This window comes from Nothobranchius furzeri, chromosome 2, assembly GCF_043380555.1.
Source record: "Nothobranchius furzeri strain GRZ-AD chromosome 2, NfurGRZ-RIMD1, whole genome shotgun sequence".
Lineage (NCBI taxonomy): Eukaryota > Metazoa > Chordata > Actinopteri > Cyprinodontiformes > Nothobranchiidae > Nothobranchius > Nothobranchius furzeri.
In genome coordinates, this window is record NC_091742.1 from 66,763,402 (window position 1) to 66,778,929 (window position 15,528).

Genomic DNA, 15,528 nt, shown 5'->3' on the forward strand with positions numbered 1-15,528 from the left:
CTGATCCCAATCACATGATCGGATCTGAGGATCCCTAGTTTTTATCCAATTGGGAATTATATTCGTGGTTGAAATCTACTACCGTTTTGGTGGTCTGAGGATCAGGTCTCTGCTTTTTGCAGATGATGTGGTCCTGATGGCTTCATCAGAACGTGATCTTCAGCTTTCGCTGGAGCGGTTTGCAGCCGAGTGTGAAGCAGCTGGAATGAGAATCAGCTCCTCTAAATCTGAGACCATGGTCTTGATTCGGAAAAAGGTAGAATGCCTTCTCCTGGTCAGGGATGAGGTCCTGCCCCAAGTGGAGGAGTTTAAGTATCTCGGGGTCTTGTTCACGAGTGAGGGAAAACTGGAGCGTGAGATCGATAGGCGGATTGGTGCTGCATCTGCAGTGATGCGGGCGTTGTACCGGTCTGTCTTGGTGAAGAGAGAGCTGAGTCAGAAGGCGAAGCTCTCGATTTACCGGTCGATCTACGTTCCTACCCTCACCTATGGTCATGAGCTTTGGGTAGTGACCGAAAGAACGAGATCGCAGATACAAGAGACCGAAATGATTTTTCTCCGAAGAGCGGCTGGGCTCTACCGTAGAGATAGGGTGAGAAGCTTGGTCATTCGGGAGGGGCTTGGAGTAGAGCCGCTGCTCCTCCACATTGAGAGGAGCCAGTTGAGGTGGCTCGGGCATCTGGTCAGGATGCCTCCTGGACGCCTCGCTGGTGAGGTTTTCCGGGCACGTCCAACCAGGAGAAGACCTAAAGGTAGACCCAGGACACGGTGGAACGCCTTGGGATTCCCCCGTAGGAGCTAGCCCAAGTGGCTGGGGAGAGGGAAGTCTGGGCCTCTCGCCTTAGGCTACTTCCCCCTCGACCCGACTCTGGATAAGCGGATGAAAATGGATGGATGGCTGAAAACTACAATTTTTTGCTTGAATAAAATGGATCATTTATGTAATAACAACATTAACACACAAATAAAGTAAAACATCTGTCTAATATGTGACTTAGGGTAGAAAAAAACTTTGTTCACGCTTGAGGCATTTTCTAATAGCATGTCCAAAATGAAAATGTCTAAATATTACAAAACTGGAATTTTTATCAATTAAATATCAAGAAATATGTATAAAATGTTCTGCTCTGTGCTTATTGCAATGCACTGTCTATTAATAGAAACTAAACTCCTACACAGTTGCGTCTCTGAGGCATAACAACATGCACTGAAAACACCGTTGATTTTGCTGCACAGTCATGTTTATCTTTGGAGACCTCATCAATCCCCTTTAAGTTTGTGCTGAGATCTGACTTTGTTTTTTGCTCCAGAGGTCTTTTAGAGCGTTGACTATAGACTTTGCAGCTGGATTGGTCTAAAAGACGCCAGCAGCTACCCAGCAGTCCCCTCACACTGCTCATCTTCATCAGTCATCACAGAGGGTGATATTATTCTTGCTGCTTTGATCAAACAATGACAGCAAAACACAACTGAGGCAACATCTAATGAAAGAAAATTAGACTGTATTAATGTTTGATAATATTAATCAGAGGATCAGCGGATTCTTTGGAGTCCCACGAGAACGCCTCAGCTGGAGGAAAAACACACTAATGACTATGAATCTTAGACCCATCCATCATAAATGTGAACGCTGAAAACAGATGGACAGAATCACGACGTGAAGTATGAAAACACCCATTTATTTACGTCCTGTGGGAGTTTTGACAGAACTTCCAATCAAAAACCAGATTGCACAACGGTAACTAGGAAAGACAACTAAGAGCTTGGCGAAATGGTTTTTCACATTGTGCTGATGTGAAAAGTACGAGAAAGAGAGTGCCGCTGTCAATACTCGTTCGTCTTATGGGAAATCCAATTTTTGTGACTCCATCGCCGACGGTGCAACAATAGTGCTGGAGTTTGTCACAATGGCTTCATCTTTAGTGTCCTTTCTGGGTGGATGAGTGATGGATGGACAGACAGATGGCTGTGCATTTCTTTTAACTTAAAGCAACTCAACTATGAGCAGCATCAGACACGCAGAGACCTCAAAAGATGACCTCCAACAAAAGGTTGCAGATGTTCAACCAAAGCCAAAAATAGAGACAAAAATAAAACGTATAACAAAACATCACAGGATTTACAAAGGCTTTTTCCTGCTATGAATACCTCTGCTCTTGTTTGCATCTTCATCAAATGCTAACAACAATTATGTATTTTTTTCCACACAAAAAATGTCCTGATCAATATCTAGATTTTGCTCAAAGGTAGCATTGGAGATGCTAAAATAGCTAGTCAAGCAAGCTACTTTTAAAAAAATCCCTTTTTTCAAAGATCCAACCCCTTTTCTGCAGGTTTTCCCCCCAACCCCTGCACGACACCCCCAGAATATTGTGCAATACTTGTTCCTGAGGGTTCCGTTTTACGTTTCTGACCTGTTGTTAGAGCTGTTTCCTGCCATAATTCCTAATGTAAGACACTTCTGTAACCATATAACAACAGTAAAAAACCACAAAGTAAAAAGATCCACACTGTTGGACAAAATGTATTATTACTTACAATTCCAGAGACAACAAAGGTAGGTCACCATCTGTCTGTGATTTTGTAGCCTCCTTTAGCTCCCTCAAACTAGTGGAGGCTGCACCGATGTTCTAGCCTGGCCTGCCAGACTAGTCCTCAGTTTAACTCTGCAGAGAATGAGTCTGGTAACTCTCCCATGTAAATAACCCAACCCCTGAGAATTCTAACCGAGCCAATCAGCACTGAGCAGAGTACGTCTGGTTACTCTAAGGCAGAGAGGCACATGAGAGGCGGGACTAACCAGCTCAAAAATAACCAATCAGAAAAAATTTGGAAATGTCGACTGTGCCACACGACTCTGTAGTCTTGTAGATGTAGTCAAAAATGGCGCCTGGCGAAGGCGCAAACATCTTTCTACAGAAGAAAGACTTTTAGCTGTTTTTATTTTGTTGTTGTTGTGGTTTTAAAGACATGTCCAAGAGGAAAGAGCCGCTGCAAACGTCACTTCAAACGCCGTCAATGTTGTTTATGAGAAACTGAGTGTTGCGGTGTGTGACATACGCTGCTCAGTGCTGATTGGCTCGGTTATGATTCTCAGGGGGTGGGGTTATTTGCATGGGAGTGCTACCAGACTCATTCTCTGAGCAGAATTAAACAGAGGATGAGTCTGGCAAGCCTGGCTACTGATGTTCATTCTGGTTTTAGCGATTTGCAATTTTTTTAAATTTTTGCCAAACGAAGTCACGACAGCTGATGGAGTCCTGTTAGCTTAATCCAGAGAAAAATGTGTATTTTAATGCCTGCTCTGACACAGAGGAAACTTTAAATGTTTATAATTATACTTATGATGGACCAAAACCATAAAGTTACGAGTTGCTGCGCGCCCCAGAGAGCAGAGACAAACCAGAGGGAGAAACGATCGGCCAAAGCAGAGAGATTGTGGAGAAGCAGCAGGCGAGCAGCAGGTGTCTTGTGAGTTTACCATGTTAGCTTAAACTCGTGTGCTAACATCACAATATAGTACAGATTACTATCATGTAGCCGAACAATTAAAATAGTATTGGTCAGTTAATATAATACTAATACTAATTAGCGTCTGTCAGCTGTCTCATACTCGTTAATATCCGTTCACGTAACGTAGTTTAGCACTTAGAGAAAGGGAGAGATGCTTGTTATCTGGTTCTGGAGCTCATGCGGGTTTCTGTGAGCTGGATCCAACCCAGACACCAGCTCGGCTGGCTCAATAGTATTTTTAAAAGCCGCGCATCCTCTCCTGGAGGTCTGCGGCTGTTCTGATCTGGTTTCGACCCAGAAACCAGCTCCACTGGCCCGCTGAGCAGCGCGTATCTTCTGGTGGTCGGTTCTGACCTGGTTCTGACGGTGATCTGAGCTTCGGAAATCTGCATTTAATTTTTCAAACCCCACCACGAGTCTCCGGAGCCTAGCGCGGACCTCCCTGTCCCGTTACCGACCGATGTGGCCTAAAGAAGTCTATCTTTTCAGCTGCACAAAACACCCACAGGCACAGAGATAGAAGCATTGTTCCTCTTATTTGGAAACCTGTGGAGTCGATGTCCAGACAGGCTGGAGTTGTTACAGCCTTCACAAACAATAGTTTATCACAATGAACACAATCCAACACTAGTAAACACACACACTGACTGGATCACATGACCTCTCTACCCTAAAACTAGCCACTCTCCACACTGAGCTGAGGCAGTGCCTAGCTTCTAACTCCCTTTGGTTACGTCAGAGGTTCAGATTTAGAAAAAAGAGCCTTTTTAGAAGCTTTGCTGAGAAAGGCCACTGTTTACTAGAAAAACTCTGCTGTTATGTATTTTAAAACCAAATTTCCACAACAAGTTTTTCAAATAGTATTTGGACAGCATTTTATATGAATTAGGGAAAAAAACTGCTATTTGCTCTTTAAAGTTAAAAAAAAAACTATTCAGTGTTACTTTAAGAACGAAATATTCACAATAATTGGATGAGGTTTTTCCAGGACTGTGCATTTCAGAGGCGATTACTAGTAGTCATTCTTTTGAAAAAACATTGAATTTATTAGTTGCCATTGTTGTGTGAATGTAGCAAAAAAAAAACTCCATTAAAAACACTGTCCACTCAGCCTTCAGATGAAGTAAATGTGTATATATAATTATTTATGCAACATCATGCTTTCATAGCATCACACAACCCCAGACGAAGACTTCTTGTGTAATAAAACCACAAGCTGGAAAATCTCGGATGCTTGCCGCTCTGACAGTTCCCTCCACTGTGATGATGACAAGGGGAGGACAGGACGATATACAGCTGATGTAAACAGACACACACTTCCTCTCAATAAACTCACTCTCCAAATTAATACCTTACTCATTCCAGAGGGTCTGGTTTTTTTGGGGGGGGCTGGCTTTCTTAGGGGTAATTTGCATTCATCAGTGGAGTTCACAACAGAAGACTGACCACAAAAGTCAAGTCACAGAGTTGATCACATTTAGATTAGCTTTGACACTTTCAAGGATGTAGCAAAAAACACACATGGCCCACAAAACTAGGCTAATTAGCCACAGGGACAAAGTGGCAGACTTGCCAGCAAGAAGTAAAGTGTGAGATATGCTCAGAGGCAGGGTGGTGAGCAGACTCAGCCAGGAGGTGTGTGTGTGTGTGTGTGTGTGTGTGTGTGTGTGTGTGTGTGTGTGTGTGTGTGTGTGTGTGTGTGTGTGTGTGTGTGTGTGTGTGTGTGTGTGTTGAGAATGGACCTGAGAGCAGTCAGACTCTGCTTTCTTTACCTTTTTCTTTGAGCTGCAGCGAGATGCACATACTGTACCCAGAGGTTACTGATCCCTCACTAGACTGGAATGATAATGAGAAAGAGTGAAGGGAGAATATTCATAGGCTGTCACATTTATTTGGGTTCTTCAACAGACTGAGGTGTTGCTCTGGGTAGGCTTCTGGAAGTGTTTGATGGCTGCTCAGGTGATTTAAATCGGATTTATTCCTTTAGAGATGAACGGAAAAGAACATTTATGCGTCATTAGGTCACATTTACATTATCGCCAAGAGTGCACCTGTTGAGGTAGACTGATGAATAACTACGGAATTAATACTTTAAACGAGTTTCTGCAACGAAACATGAAAGCTTACATAAAAAATGTCATTTTTTATTTTAAAATTTTACTTTTTAAATTCTTACCTTGAGTGTTTCAATGCCGAGAGTTGCAGACTGCTCCATTTTACGTCCTCATGCGTCCTTCACATATTTCCACTAAATTGGCACGAGATAAAATTTACGCACGAGCGCTCAATTCCGTCTCCAAACAGCCCATTTCCTCTGATTGTCTAATAAAAAGGCTCAAATATTTAATGAAACTTAGTATTTTCATGTACCTATTTATTACAAACATATCTGAGGTGTGACATGAGCGGACACTGGTGTAGCGACCTGCAGGTACGCGAGCTCAGGTGAGAGCCGTGCTCACTTTCTAACGGTCCGCTCCTCTTCAAAAACTCGGGGCGATTAAAGTAGACGTAATGACGCACAGCGCTTCCGGTATAAATTTTCAAAACAAAAACAATTGTTTTGTTGCTGAAATTCGAAAACGTCTGTTTATAGAATATATAACAATGCAATTCGTCTCTTAGATTACATTTAAATTAAATGATAATTTCATTCTTAACCTTTTCTTGGCAACATTTTATTTGGTGTCTGCCTGATGGAATATTTGTAAATAGCAATTGTTATGAAACAGTTGAATGTGCCTTTTTGTGCAAATGACAAAAAACAAAGACATTTTTTGTAGATTACATTTATTCGTGTTTGTTTTGAATGACTGCTGTACGGTCACATGGTTTAGATTTATTTAAAAATTGATGATTTTAACATTTTTCCTCCTTGTCATGCAATATCAGATCTATATCAGTTATGTGCAAACCAAAAGGCTTTTTGCAAAGAGAATATGACCAGTTTACTTGTAGTTACAGGTTCCATTTCTGTACTGACGAGAACAAATGACGAGAATTGACATGTCAATTATTTTTATTTTGACAAAACTTCCTATCTTTTTCCGGTTTGATCCAGAATTTTTCACGTAACCAAAGAGGGATTCTTCTTTGCATTTAGAGTTCTAGCATTCAAAAGAAGAACCCATCCGAATCAAAATCAACTAAAAATAATGCAATAAACACAATCACGTTCATGGTGGATTTTTAAGGTTTTGTGTTCATTTGACGTTCATTTTATACATTTTAATCTATGGATGTACTCATGATGATAAACTGGGTATTGGTGCACTCTGCAGGAGGCTCAGGCACAATGCAGCAAACGATTCAACCCACGATAACAGTATGCTATGCACAGGTTAAAAATATATGTCTGTAAATATTCATTTTAATTACTTTAATCTTCATTTGTGTACAATAGTTAGAAAATATGGTGGTAAACTTGATTTAAAAATGTTAGAAAAACAAAATGAATGTAATTTTTTATCTGCTAAAATGTATACAAGCTTTTATTTAAGTAAGACAAGAAGAAGAAGAAGAAGAAGAAGAAGAAGAAGAAGACGCTTTATACATTTTAGATCTGTACAAAATTGCACACAATTTTAAAAATGACCCAAGCGCAACCAATTTTATTAGTTCTAGAAATGAAGTATATATAATTGATCATCCTGACTTCTTTACTTAATGTGTTTTTGCTATATCACTAAAATGACGGTAGAGGGCGCCATCGTAGCGTCTTGTTATCCTAGAGCTCAAACTGCAGGATTAATAATCAACTGGCGAGCAATCAATTTGCTGTCGACAGGATGTCCGACCCCAAGCCAGCGGTTGCACAGAAAAGGTAAAAGTTAAGTACTTTTCTTAGTCTTTTATGCTTATTTCTGAACATAAGTAGTTTTCAAAAAGTTTAAATGTAATTAAAAAACAAGTAAAATCACCAATAATGCAATTTATGAAAGAGAAGTCTACGTGAAAATTACATCATTATGACTGATGAGGTTATCAGTACATTCCTGTTGCAAAACGATGCCTTTTATTTGAAATTTTCTGTAAAACTATTTTGCAGTGGTAAAATCGCAGCTGGAGCAGTTGTGTGTGTTGGGAGTGAAATAAGAGGAGATGTTACTATTGGTGAGGCTTTTACTATCACATTTATTAATATTTCTCTGTACATAAATGAGTGATAATCTCCAGTCGTCATAGGTGCTAGAACAGTGGTCCACCCCAAAGCTCGGATCATAGCAGAAGCAGGGCCCATCATTATTGGGGAGAGGAATCTGATAGAGGAGCAGACCCTGGTTATTAACAGGTAGGTGTGGAGTTGTAGCAAGCTGTATTCTCAAGCGTCAGGATCTTCCTGATCATGTTTGTTGTTTACAGCTTTCCTGAGAATGTGCCAGCCGCAGAGAGAGCTGAGCCTGTAACAATGATCATTGGGACCAACAATGTGTTTGAAGTTGGATGTGGTAATTTTACTGTATTATTTAATTATTTGCCATTACAGTGGTAATCCACTAGGGGGCGACACACCCTGTATTTGGTGTGAAATTTCACATGGAAATTTTGGATTTGTAAAGACTTCATATTAAAAAGCCAACTGTAAAAAAAAAACAGTAATATACACATTTTTTTGTTTAAATATAACATAAGTATTATTAATTTTTAATAAATATAAAAAACAGGTCAGAGTTGAACAGAATTACATACTATAGTGCAAGAATCCAACGTCCTGCTAGTTTTCTGTGCGTTTTGACAGTTTTAGTTAGCTAATTTATTAATTACAATCTTTTATTCTGTCACAGTGTCTCGGGCATTGAAAATGGGAGACAATAATGTGATTGAGTCCAAGGGTGGGTGTCTGTGTGTTTTTATTTTAATTTTGTTCATTTCTTTAAAATGTTTAGTCTGCAATGAGCTCTGGAACTTTTGAAGTGTGTTCTTCTGCGAAAAGAGCATGAGGAATGATCATCTTACCTGTTGTATATAGCTCATGGAATGACCTCAGGTTGGAGAAGCAGAGATTTGACAGATGAGCTCATGGCTAAGCTAGATGAGGTCATCTACAAAGTGTTTCTGCTGCTAGAAAACAACTCCAATTTCAAATATGTCGCAGCAGTTAATGCAACGTTATTTTATACATTTTAAAGCACGGTAAATTTCAAATCATGTGGTTAATTACATAGATTTTTGTTATTTGCAGCAGAAATTAGCTGTGGAGCTAGCTACTTTAGCACAACAGGCTGGAAGTTCATAGCAAATATGTTGGAATAACCACAAAATGTAAAGGTTAAAACAGTAAGTACAAACTGAGTAGAAATGTTTGAAACAGAATTTTTTGGGCCACTTTGTAACCGGCCCTATTATCATTAGCTGTTAGGTCGTGTGTTTAGTCAGAGTACACTCTTAAATTATTGTGTACTTGACAAGTACATTCTTGGAAAGTACAGTAGAACATCCATTCTAGTACGATAGGAAGAGGGCAGCATTTGGAGCAGAATCATGTTCTTTGACGTCATGGCAACAGGTGCTGTGTTGTGCTACGCTTAGAAATAAATAGAACATAATATGTAACAGAAATAAAAGGCAACACTTGTTTTGTTTTGATACTTTTAGCACTTAGCAGGACTGTGAAGAGTTAAAAAAACACACACACACACACACAGCAAACTTTACAGGTTATACCCCAATGTTCTACAACAACAAACAACTTTATATTTATTCATTCGTTTAGACAATTATTAGTGTTCTTGATATAAAACAATACAGTTATGAGCTTTCTCCTCTGCCATTCTTCTTCGGGGTAAAACAGTTTGTGACGCCATGCATTATGGGATACCATGTTGGCCCAAATCTTCAGAAGGATGAGTTCATGTGACCTTGATACAATGGGCGGAGCTTTGAGCGTACTTGCCATGATGCATACTTAGGATTGTAACAGTACTCGGGCCAGCGTCGATGCAGTTTCACAAGTACACAAGTACAAATGTTCAGACAAGTACACATATTGAGAACCTACCTCTATTTCTACAAACTGAGGTTGTCCAAAGATTTCTTCACAACATGTAAGATATTAATTGATTGTGACCTGACTACAGAAACCCACTTCAGTTTTACGAGTGTAGCAAATGCAATATTTCACATGTAAATGGTCACATTTACGCGGCACGCTTTAATATACGATTGATTTAATCTTTACTTATAGACTCTTATAATGCATTTTCCATAATCTCGTTTCATATATTGCATCACAGCTGATGTTGGGAGGAACATGATCCTGACCAGTGGCTGCATCATCAGCACATTCTGCCAGGTGAACACGTGTGAAGCCGTACCGGAGAACACGGTTGTGTACGGCCCAGACTGCAGCAGGCGTGTGCAGAGCGAAAAGCCACAGGTTCCCTTTTAAGCCTCAAACGCCTGTTAGCTGCTGGATAAAATTCAGAGATGGGTCACCATTATGTTTTTGTTTTACAGTCGCAGACGCTACAGCTCGATTTCCTCATGAAGATTCTTCCCAACTACCACCGCCTGAAGAAGACTGAGAAAGGAAGCAGCATGCCTTTAAAAAACTAACAGAGCACATGCAAATGGAACAAAATCTCCTTCAGCCTGACAGATCTGCACTCTGGATACTCGAACACACTTATGCACCAGCTTTCTACTTAAATGTCATAATCATCGTTTTGCACAAAAATGACAATCCTCCTCTTCTGCACTTTTACTTTCAAACCAATTTTATGATTTTCTGTATTAAAAAGTTCTGCATGCAAATTTTACATTTACAATAATCACAATATGCTTTAAAATAAATGCTTTTTAAAAATCAAAGATTTTTTCATAATTTAATTAACAAATTCTTCTTTTGATGATCTTTCATTTCTAACCACAAGAGAGCAGTGTTGAGCAGCTGTCTGTAACTTCCTTGCTTTCTGCTCCAAAGCCTGTTTTATCCAGCTCAAGCAGTGCTTATTTTTAATTCCACTAAAGATGGACTTCAAATGTGTTTTTGTGCTAAAGATACTCCACTTTTTAAGTTCAGATGTAAAAATAGTCTCGAGATGGCACGGATTAGTAACAAAGTTTAGTTCATCTTTTATCAAGAGCAATTACTGAGCAAATGTGAGACACCCCCTCCCCTTGCTAAGAGTTGGTGGCGGTCCCTAACCCTCCCACGACGGCTTTCCAAATTGGTACTGTGGGTGCTCTGGGAATTCCACAGCTTTTGTAATTGACACGGGTGTGGTTGTGACTTGTGTTTCTGAATAATGCCTGGCGCCCTTCCTTCTCATGTCTAAGCCCCCCCAGGGGCGGTGCTCCCATCTGCGCTGCACACTCACAAGGTTTCTGTTGTGGATGGATGCTTGGGAGTAGCGCATCACCGTCTGCAACACCTGACATGAAAGGTTCAGATCTACAGTTGTCTCCTCCAAGACCCCGTTGGTTGCAAAACACGGGAGGTTTAAAGGCTCTGAGCCGTGCTCAGTGGGGCCAGCAGCCGTGCACTGCTGCAGCTCCCTGCAGGAGGCCCACACAGCTGCTGTTGCACACTGCCAATACTCATTTGAACATGTCACGGTGGAGTCCCACGAGGAGTCCACTTCAACCAGGGGCTAATTATTTTGGCAGCGGAGTGCAGCAGGGGCCACGCCTCGGCCCCTCTCTCTTCTCACTTTTGTTCTTTTTCCACTGGCGTCATTTTCATCTGGTTGGGTGCTGCTGAGGCATCACTCTTCGTTAATCTGACAGGAAGAACAGATGCTGCACACAGTTGTGCAAAAGTGCAAAGTGACAAGAAGCTTGTGTGGCTGATAAATCAGCAGCGGGCAAAATGGCTGTGATGATAAAACACAAGGCAGGAATTTGAGAGGAAGTTCAAATGTTGCTTTATATTTAGAAGCAGCTATTTATACCTTTGAGTGTTTCAGCATCGTTGTGAATAAATTATCCCGTTTCTAATAGTTTTTTGTGTGCATCACATGGGCATTGGCTTTTTATAAGATTTTAAGTCCCTCATGGGTTAGTTTCTCTTCCGAACAAAGAGAAACTAGTATAAAAATGTATCATTTTGAAACAGGTCTAAATAAGTAAATTAGTTCCCTCCACTCCTTAGCAGACTATCATGGTGCTCCGAGTAGCACTCGGTCCCCTTCACTGGCCACCAGTTGCTTAGGGAGGATAAAGGCTTTCTGACAGGTGACCTTTACATCCAGGTCTGCTCCACCATTTAATACTGAAATGTGACCTATAGGCAGCAGCGATTTCCACTGCAGTCCCACAGAAATAATTAATCACATGACAACAGGGACCCAGAAACACTGGGTGCTCTTCTTCCTTATGACCTCACCGGGGTTGTTAAACAATGTCAAGATTAAAGCAGCAATCCGGAGTTTTCCCCTTTTCAGGAATTGTGTAGGATTTTTTTTAGAAAATACCCTTACCCTGTTCTTGATATAATGTAGGCAAAAATGTTGATTGATTTATTAGCCACACACACACACACACACACACACACACACACACACACACACACACATGAACAAACCTTTGTCCCCGCTCTATAAATAATACAAACACTTTTTTGTCTACTTTCTTTAACATAATTCCGACGCACAACCAAAGTCCCACACTCATTACAACATTCATAAACAAAAAGTAATGTTAGTGGGAGGAGAGCTGCTTATCCACACATTCTGAGGGCCACGCCTTATTATAAACACTTTTGTTTCCTTACAGTGAACTGAATAAGTACACTGACATTTCTTTATTTTACTAAATTACTCTTAGAGGCAGACACAAAGCAGCATGGCAGACTGACCGGTTGCTGGTCTCGGTACAGTTTGCTGCACGGCTTCATTTCCACATTCTGCCAGCCTCATCGCTTTGATGAGAGGCTCCTTGTGTTTACTACACCAAGAATAAAATGCTTCTACGCTGTGCTCTTTCTTAACCGCTTAATCTTTGAGTACCTTAATTTGATCATGTGACGAGTTCACCTCTTCTTCGGTGGTTTTTGAGTAAACATATTTTGATAGCAGAGCTTGATGAGTTCACTGGACTCCATAAATCTCCTTAGTCACCAGGGGTCTCATTTATCAAACGTTACGTAGAATCCTCACTAAAACCGTACCTAAGCTCAGCAAAAAAAAAAAAAAAAGTACTTACGCCAAGTAGTTTGGTTTGCAATTTCACAGAAGCAGAAATTGAGGTACCTGTGGTTGAGGTGGAGAAATGACAGGAAGTGCTTTTGCAAAACAAATAAGAGAAAATCCACGGAGTGGCATAGCGTTGCTGAAGCCGTCAATGTTGTGAATTCTTCAGAGAGATCTGTGGCGGTTATATGAAAATGGCCCAATCAGGATTCGATCCCCAGACTCCCGAGAGAAAGTCACTCACACTGACCAGTCAGCCAAACAGAGATCTCCCTTGTCCATGTAGCCTGTGCACATGACCAATCGGGTCACAGTGACAGGACTCACACACTGTCACAGACGCATGACATTCTGTCTCAATCTGTCCCCCGTCCGTATTCTGAGCTTCAGGCTGTGTGTGTGTGTGTGTGTGTGTGTGTGTGTGTGTGTGTGTGTGTGTGTGTGTGTGTGTGTGTGTGAGTGCGTGCATGTGTGTACGCGAGCGTGTGGGGGGTCTTGTTCTGTGTGAAAACGAAGCAGTACAAGTGACAATGCTGCAGGATTTCATAATTGTACCCTTCTCAGCAGCAGCACTGCAGGTGCTCTCCATGTCCAACATGTGCGTAAGCAAGGTCCTTAGTCAAAGTAAAGTTGCTCACATTTTTCCGCTAAGTTTTCTTTCATAAATCCCAAAGTTTGCATCGAAAGTTGCTTATGCCGTTTTCCGACCAATAAGTAACACAAAGAAATCGTATGTGCCATTTTAGACCTGGGACTATTTTATGACAAAGCACAGATATAAGCTTCCGCTGAAGGGTGCAAGGACATGACGCGACCTGAGTGAAGTTGGCCCCCCCACCATCGTCAAATCCAACAAAAGTGGTATCAAACCATTGTGCTACGTTTGTGCTGGTTTGTGCTGCAAAAATTTTCGTTTGTGCTACTATCGTTTTCAAGATATTAATAAAAATTTCTGGAGGTCATCAGAGTTCAACCAGCCCCCCCACATTAATGGAATCAAACAAAACTGGTGTCAATCAACTGTTCTACGTTTGTGCTGGTTTGTGCTGCTAAAATTGTCATTTGTGCTGCTTCTGTCTTGAAGATATTAATGAAAATGTAAAGGTCAAAAGGTCAACCAGCCCCCCCACCTTCTTCAAATCCAACAAAAGTGGTATCAAACCATTGTGCTACGTTTGTGCTGGTTTGTGCTGCAAAAATTTTCGTTTGTGCTGCTTTCATTTGGAAACCAAAAGTTTCTAAAGCTCAACCAGCCCCTTTCTTTAATGTTTAATTTTAAAGATATTAATAAAATTCCATCCATCCATCTATTCGCTTCCACTTATCCTTCTAAGGGTCGCGTGTGGGCGCTGGAACCTATCCGAGCTGTCATAGGGCAAGAGGCAGGGTACATCCTGGACAGGTTGCCAGTCTGTCACAGGGCCAACACAAGGGACAGACATCCATTTACACTCGCAGCTATGGGCAATTTGGATTAACCAATTAACCTATCCCCACAAGCTGCATGTCTTTGGAGAGAACCCACGCAAACACGGGGAGAACATGAAAACTCCACACAGAAAGACCCTGTAACAGTGCTAACCACCGTGCTGCCGTAATAATAACATTAATTAACATTGATGAAGAAATGTAAAGGGGCATGCCAGTAGGTGCGTATCAGTTTATAACTAGATAAGGTATTTTGAGCCAATAAGCTGGTTGTGGATCACTGACTACCATGTTTCGTAACATTACCTTACTCCATCTAGTGTGCTACCAGCAGGGTATATGGTAAAATGCTAACGGTTGTTAAAACATTAACCTAATAATATGTGAACTGTAGCTTTTAAGTAAAATGCTAATATTAACAAAAGTGCTGTCATTTGGATGTGGGCTGTCATGAGCAAGTTGTATAAAATTAACATACACAGGAGTGCACTTCAGTGACTACGTTTACATGCAGCCAATATCCGGGTTATGATCACGTTAAGGTCGGTATTCGGGTTTCTGAGTTGATCAGAATAATCCGTTTACAAGCCCGTTTACAATAAATAGAAAGAGTTCAATTCAATTCAAGTTTATTTATAAAGCGCCAAATCACGACAAGAGTCGTCTCAAGGCACTTCACATAATAAACATTCCAATTCACAGTTCATTAAGCCAATCAGAAATAATGTTTCCTATATAAGGAACCCAGCAAATTGCATCAAGTCACTGACTAGTGTCAGTGACTATACAGCAATCCTCATACCAAGCAAGCATAAAGCGACAGTGGAGAGGAAAACTCCCTTTTAACAGGAAGAAACCTCCAGAGAATCCCGGCTCAGTATAAGCAGCCATCCTCCACGACTCACTGGGGATCGAGAAGACAGAGCACACACACACACACACACACACACACACACACACACACACACACACACACACACACACACACACACACACACACACACACACACACACACACACACACACACACGCACGCACGCACGCACGCACGCACGCACGCACGCACTCACACACACACACACACACACACACACACACACACACGGACAAGTAATGTGTCTACAGTTATATTATGATGTCTTAGTAAATATTCTATTTGGTGAAATATAAACTTTATTGTATTTATCCTAGTGGATCTATAATTAAACGGATAAACTAGTATTAGCACATCAAAAGTCAAGGAAACCAAAAAGTTATTATCAGGAGAGAGAGAATGTTTAAGTAGTTAGCAGCAGTGTGCTAGTCGATGGCCCCCTCCATGAGGCCACCACAGCTCAGCAGAACGTCATTGTAGCTTCTTCTGGGGAGAAAAACACTTACAGAGAAAATAAAGTTAACAGCTGAAATTGCACAAAATAATACAGTTAAAGAGCAGACTGTAGAAGAAAGCAGTAGA

The 15,528-nt window shown here is 41.0% G+C and overlaps 2 protein-coding genes across 4 annotated transcripts in view; one reads left to right on the forward strand and one right to left on the reverse strand.

Moving 5' to 3' along the window:
- The window catches only part of LOC107377423 (zeta-sarcoglycan), a 77,878-nt gene extending 71,869 nt beyond the window's left edge, over positions 1-6,009 (reverse strand). The window contains exon 1 of the mRNA XM_054747819.2: positions 5,690-6,009. Coding sequence (XP_054603794.2) covers positions 5,690-5,728 — 39 coding nt within the window. The 5' untranslated portion in view covers positions 5,729-6,009. The remainder of the gene's footprint in view (positions 1-5,689) is intronic.
- A 1,248-nt stretch (positions 6,010-7,257) lies between these two features.
- On the forward strand, positions 7,258-11,392 carry LOC107377422 (dynactin subunit 6). 3 transcript variants are annotated; one of them, XM_070547615.1, is made up of 7 exons: positions 7,258-7,336; positions 7,562-7,626; positions 7,690-7,804; positions 7,876-7,961; positions 8,298-8,345; positions 9,747-9,889; positions 9,970-11,390. In XM_070547615.1, exons 1-7 carry the CDS (start codon positions 7,302-7,304, stop codon positions 10,066-10,068), a joined length of 591 nt encoding a protein of 196 aa, XP_070403716.1. In that variant the 5' UTR covers positions 7,258-7,301; the 3' UTR covers positions 10,069-11,390. The 3 variants fall into 3 exon arrangements, with proteins under 3 accessions (XP_070403716.1, XP_015802470.3, XP_070403722.1); XM_015946984.3 differs by having other exon boundaries at positions 7,699-7,804; positions 9,970-11,387; XM_070547621.1 differs by lacking the exon at positions 8,298-8,345 and having other exon boundaries at positions 9,970-11,392.
- The last annotated feature ends 4,136 nt before the right edge of the window (positions 11,393-15,528 follow it).